Source organism: Mercurialis annua, linkage group LG3 (assembly GCF_937616625.2).
Source record: "Mercurialis annua linkage group LG3, ddMerAnnu1.2, whole genome shotgun sequence".
In the NCBI taxonomy this organism is placed as follows: Eukaryota; Viridiplantae; Streptophyta; class Magnoliopsida; order Malpighiales; family Euphorbiaceae; genus Mercurialis; species Mercurialis annua.
In genome coordinates this window covers 69336670-69343404 of record NC_065572.1, presented here as the reverse complement: position 1 = coordinate 69343404, position 6735 = coordinate 69336670, and the positions used below count along the sequence as shown (strand labels likewise).

General features: G+C 33.4%; 1 protein-coding gene across 1 annotated transcript; it reads right to left on the bottom strand.

The window, feature by feature from the left end:
- Positions 1-1255: 1255 nt before the first annotated feature.
- Positions 1256-3437, bottom strand: LOC126673307 (GDSL esterase/lipase At3g48460-like). The gene is made up of 2 exons (XM_050367395.2): positions 2621-3437; positions 1256-1995 (listed from the first exon to the last, which is right to left on the bottom strand). The coding sequence occupies exons 1-2, from the start codon at positions 3251-3253 to the stop codon at positions 1504-1506; spliced, it is 1125 nt and encodes a 374-aa protein (XP_050223352.1). The 5' UTR covers positions 3254-3437; the 3' UTR covers positions 1256-1503.
- Between the last annotated feature and the right edge of the window lie 3298 nt (positions 3438-6735).

Genomic DNA, 6735 nt, shown 5'->3' with positions numbered 1-6735 from the left:
GCAGCTTATTATATACAATTGATAAAATTTAAGAATAGTTTTTTTTTTTAATTTGGTCCAAAATATGGTTGTGACTTGTGAGCATTTTAATTACTTGATGGTGATGGATTAATCAAAGTCATTAATCACAACCAAATGTTCTTGCTTGTGTTAATCAACATTAGAGCTCCTGACCATGATATTTTCCATGTTTCGTAGATGCAAGAAAATATATGATGAGCTAATAAGTATATTAAATAAATGGACTCTGAATTGGACCCACATGATAATAAAATTGTTGTATAAATGAACGGGGGGTGAGCGGTTGGCTGCAAAATTAGTTGGGGCCTTAAATGAGAAAGCATGCCACCCAAGATTTAAGAACTTGATGTAGAGAGATGGGTTGTCATATTTTAGGGATGTTTCTTCCAGATTGGCCATTAAATTGGACATTTTCTTGGCTGTAAGTAGACCTGTTCATGGGTTTGGGTACCCGAAAAAAGTCTGTTTTTAATGGGCGAGCTCGAGCTTTCAATATAGTAAAAAATCAACGCAGGCCGCCCAAGCCCAACCCGTAAAAATTGCTCATTAGGGTCGGGTTTGGGTATAGTAAATTTGAAGTCCAAACTAGGCTCGGGCCAAAATTGGATTTGTCTTTAAAAAAATCAAGCCCGGCGAAGTCCGGCCTAAACCCGGCTCATGAACAGGTCTAGCAATAATAGTGATTAAAGAACCGGACTGGACCGGCCGGTTTGTTGTTCAGTCCAACTAACCTTTAAGAATGTAATTCAGTCCAGTTGGATTCGACCAGCAAACGGCCTGTTTCATAAACTAGTTAAACAATTTTATCTGGATGTCTTTGTATCGGACAATTTTGTGTTACATTTTCTGATGTTGGACAAAATAATTCTTTTTTAGAATATGCACTAAGAGGTTGAACCGGCAGTTGACCATTTTTCTTTTGTCGATTTTACTTAACCGGTTCAATCGGTGGTCACACCGATTTGGCCACTTGTTCCATTTAAAAATACTGGTCACGAGCTCTACTGTACGAAAATTCTCGAGTTCTATATTTCAATATTAATTTTCCATTTTCCGTCTCACTATTTTTTATTTCAGTATTCGTATTTCCGTGCTACATAGGTGGGGTCACGAGCTATTAATGCACTCCACTGTCTATACATGTGAATCAAATTTATTTATATACTTCAAAATTATGATTCTGTATAAGATAAGATCAGTCACTGAATTATGTAATGTAAGCATAGTTTATAAAAAATTACTGTGTTTGAGTTAGAAAGTTTATTTTTTTCTTTACTCTTTTTACACTTTTTATTTTGTTACATGGTAAATGAGGTTTTTTGAACGGATTTCACCTACGAAACGACTTATACTTTTCTTTTACATACTAAATAATCTGTATTTTGACGGTATTTTCCCGCACTTTCATACAGCTCGTAAAAGCTGCTGGCGCCAATAATATACTATCGACTGTAATGGCGAAAGATTCACCGTTCTTCCTATTTACTTCCCAACAAGAACCGAAAAAGGTGGTTGAGCAAAGCCTCCATTAACAAACATGTGAGCAAGCACATTATACATTGCTTCAGTGAGGTGAACTCCATCCCAATTAATGTACTGAGCAGGGTTTGGACAAGCTTGCACATTAGGTAAGCCACATGTCGCGAAGTAATTAAAATTGTACGGGGGATTTCCTGATCCGCAGCATACCTTGAACGGTTCCCTGAATCCAAAAGCTCCGGGATTTTTCAGAACCGTCGCGTAGGCATTGTAGTAGTCGAGGTAGATGATTTTAGCAGTAGGAAATTGCTTTCTGAGCTGTTGTAATTCTGCAAGCAGAGCTGTGTTGTGAACTTTGATTTGAATATTTGAATTCTTCTCACAGCCCATTTCATCTCTGTCGTTTGATGGAGACATTGCTAGTGCTAATGGTAAGCATCCTGTCGGAGGTAATCCTTGGACTACAACATTTTTCACTCCTTTGCTTAGAATTTCCTGCAGTTTTTTGTTATGGTAATATGTGAGTTGTCTGTTCTGGACATTTCCTTAAAAACATGTATACAAATTACCAATCGGTGTACTTGTGTCGCATCTATTTTACACGTAAACTTGTCGAGCTATATTTTAGTGGTCGTTTCTGAAAATGGATTCGAAGCTATGGATTTTATAACTATTTTTACAAAAAAATGTGACTTCTTTTGTTTTTTTTTTCAATATATTCATTTCGGCTCTCTCCATGTCTAATTAAAAAATGTGTTTCAATCATAGGCAAATATTTTCAATTGAATAAATCAAATATGATTTGTTCATACCATGGTAAATGAATGATGGCCTATTGAAGGCAAATCAATCCAGATTTTCGTTTTTCGTTTTTCAATAGTCTAATTAAAAAATATGTTTCAATCATAGTCAAATATTTCCAATTGAATAAATCAAATATGATTTGTTCATACCATGGTAAATGAATGATGGCCTATTGAAGGCAAATCAATCCAGTTGAATAAAAATAAATATAATTATTTAATGGTGGTTAGTAGAATCAAATTTAATGATCAGATTTGACTGTACTTAAAACAGAACTATGCAAGTTTCTGAATGCTTAATTTGATTTAATTATTACCTTAAGAGCCTTAGTTACGGCACCGATCACAAGTTTCTGAATGGTTTCTTTAGATACTGAGCTCAACGCTGAATAAGCATAATCATTAACTCCAATTTCACCAAACCAAATTAAAGAATTTTCTAAAGCAGCTTTACAAGCAGGGCTCGAATTAACCGAACCTTTACACCCCTGCTTGGCCAAAATCTGATTGAACCAACCGATCTGAGTTCCAATAGATTGAGGTACAACATTAAGTGTCATATTATTTTTCACAAAAAAATCATGACTAATAGCGGTACAGCCACCAACTGCAAAATTCACCCCAATAGCTGCATTGCCTTTGAGGTACAAATAAGGTGGCAGAAAAGGCAGTAAAAATTTCTCAGCTATGAAGTCGATTACGAGCCGCCCGTCCGAAAATCTATTCGTCGGGTGGTGAAAAAATGTGCTGCCATATGGAGGATTCGAAACGTGGCTGAAACCGCCGAGGTCTTTCGCTAGAGTTCTCGTGTTTCCGGTGTCCGTAAATGAATCGCCGAAGGCGTAAATTTTGTTAAACGGACCCGTGGCGTGTGCGAATATGGAACTGGAGAGGATGATTGTAGCAATGAGCAGAATTTGGAAACAGGAGGATGTAAAAATGGCAGCCATGTTTCGAAAGGTTTAATTAATAAATCTAAATCTTGAGTGCAGTTTATATAATGGATTATAGTGTGTTAGTAAATGTACAAAAAAATACCATAACAAAATCTTAATTAAATGTGTTCCTCTAAGTGAAAACAGTATGGTTATGTGATTTTTTGCTGCCGAAGATTAGAGAATACGCTTATCTGTGGGAGAAACTATTGAAATCACAAGAACCACATAGTAGTATTAGTGCCGGTAATCTTGTTTCATTAACATGCTAAAATAAGATTTGGAATATAAATATTTGCTGCAACAGAATAATTATTTAATATTATTATTATTATTTTCAGACACAAATTACTACTAAATTTGATTTTTTTTTAAATAACAATGTATTCCGAGTTTTTTTTAGGTTTAATGTCATAAAAATTCACTAATTTTACACGTTTTCTCAATTTAATCACGTTCTTTAAAACTTCTCATAACAATACACCAACTTTCATTTTTTCTCAAATTCATACACGGTGCTGACGTGTCACTCATTCATTGGTTAAAAATGACTTACACCTCAGCAAATTGAACCAATGAATGAGTGTCACGTCAGCATCGTGTATGAATTTGGAAAAAATGAAAGTTGATGTATTTTTATGAGAACTTTAAAAAAACGTAATTAAATTGAGAAAACATGTAAAGTTGGTGAATTTTTATGACATTGCCCCTTTTCTTTAATATACATAGTTAAAGGACAAATAAAATCATATCTTATAAATAAACATTTATAATATTGAAAAAGAAAGTACTCATATGTTTCAGTGTGGTTTTATTATGCTTTCCGTCGTATTTGTGTTTGATTTCAATTGTTATTATGCTAATTTGTGTGTTTAGAGTTTCAGGCACCATGCGTATGCATTTTGGAGTTTTTGAATCCATTTTGAAAGCACAAAGGTTCAAAATTGGTGAAAGTCCAAGGAATATGAGTTTTGGCCTTGAAAAGAATTCTCTCTGTGAGAATCGGAGCCCACTCATCGAGTAGGTCTCGAGTAGCGAAGAAGAAAGTAAAAAATGTGCCACTCGAGCTCCTAAGATGGCTACTTGTCGAGTAACCCTCGAGTAAGCCATCAAAGGTTGTCTCACAGATCCTACTCGCTGAGCAAGCCCCTTACTCTGCGAGTAGGGTTGTTTTCTAGCACTTGTAGATTTTTGCCGGAGCTAAATTTTGGCGATTTGGGTTCACACCGAAGGCTATCCGGACTTGAAGAAACTACCTAGAGCATGTGAGGTAAGTGGGGAAATACACCTACAAGTCTAGTCAACTATAAAATTAAAATTAAAATATATAATTAGGTTTTGAAACTTATCATATATATATATATATATTTTCTTTCGTAGATGCAATAAAATACCCAATTGGATAGGTTATGGCAAAAAAATCCGTAAAGCAAATCAATACGCATAATTATAATAGTTAATAAATTTACATTTAAGTATATGGTTTTTTAATCATAAAATAACAGACGCTATCCAATAGTGGGCACTAAATATGCTAAGTATTCGTAGATGCTTAGTTGTTGTAACTAAGCATCTGGCAAACTTCTTTACAGACACAAATCATTCACATGTGTATTGATAGGCAATTAAATTTTTATTACCTTATATGAGATATTCGTATATTGATGCGGAAATCTGAAAAATTGAATAGTTGTGAGAATGGAAACAATACGTGAAGATATTAAAATAGCTAAAGAAAAACTGACTTCAGTACGCAGAGTTGTGCGAGGCACACTGCATGCTGACTGATTTATAGTTGAATGGCAGAGTTATTTGAATTGCAAAAGAATGAATTTTTTTCTTTTCTCGGGAAATGAAAAAGAAAAAGGACACATAGAGACGATATAAAAGGAAATGTTACCCTAATCTACGATGGTTAAAGGTATACGTTGATTTTTGAAATATATATTTTGTAGGTTAGTCTACCTTCGTAGAGATATAGAGGACAACTATAATTGTTAGTTTTGTTTTTCAATGTAACAATTTTTTTGAAAATTAATAATGTAGGGAACTGAATGCACAACTACTATGACAATAATTCACGGTATTTGTTTAAAGCTATTGAAGCAATTTTTTCCTTGTGTTGAGTTACTCGATAAAAGGAGAAGTCTACGACAAATCAATAGAAAATACGGATCCTGTTTTGTAAGTATAGTAATGAAATGTGTCTGTGATGAGGCATAAAAGTTTAAAAAATATGTAAAATTACAATGGATCATGCATATGCTGATTGGTGCATTGGGCACATAAGCATTACATATACTATACGTCTTACAATAATAAATTGCACTCCCTCGTCCTAATAGAGTTGCCCACTTTGAAAAATTTTTTTATCCTAAAACTATTGTCCACTTTCAAAAAGTAACTAATTTTTACATTTAATTTTATTTTATTACCCCTATTTAAAATCCACTAATGAATAAATTGAAAGTAAATTGTAAGTGGACCCTATATTAAATATATGATAAGAAAAGTAAGGGAAATTTTATAAAACCCATAAACAATAATTGTTTTTCTTAAATTGTGTGATAAAGGTAAAGTGGACAACTCTATTGAAACGGAAAGAGTATAAAAATTGTATATACAACTTGAACACCTGGCCTCACACTCAATAGAAATTTTAATTTTTATATAGCCATAAGTCTCATGAAGAAACTGTACAATATACAAGGTTATTAACTTTTGTGATGAGAAATGTGTCTATTATTACACATAAAAATCATAATATATGTATTTTTCCACATATTGTAAAGGTCAAGGATCGACAATTACAGTAGTTTTTGGAGTCACCTAACGGTTAGACTATATTCTTACCGGCTTATATCATATGGAAAGATCAGCAACATTGCTAATTTTTTTAATTAAATGGCCAAATATCGTAAAAAGGCCAAACTTTTTACAAAAGCTTTACAAAAGTTCTGACCTTTCAATTTTGTCGATTTTGGCCAAAAACTGATTATTTGGTTTCACAAAAATCCTGACCTTTTAATTTTATCGATTTTGGCAAAAAATAGATTATTTGGTTTCACAAAAATCCTGACGTTTCAATATATGTGCATCAGTGCATGCCAATTAGGCGCCACATAGGCAAATTGAAATCAAATTGAGAGTTGGCTACAATTGAAACTAAATAATCCGTTTTTGGCCAAAATCGACAAAATTAAAAGATCAGGATTTTTGTAAAATTTTTATAAAGGATTTGGTCTTTTTACGATATTTGGCCTAATTTAATAGTAAGAACTTACAAGTTTATTTTGAATAAAAGTGTGTCTTTTCGATGAAAAATAAAAGTTAAGTAACATTAGTTGGAAAAGGTAAAGCAAATGCATCTGCGTTTCCAATAGGACAATCTAACGTTTTAATTTTTTTAGGCAGCACTTATACGACATCGTAGTGTTTGAAAAAAAACGCGGACCAATTTTATCAGCTGTGTCGCGCGTAAAAATTCCACACTCCAA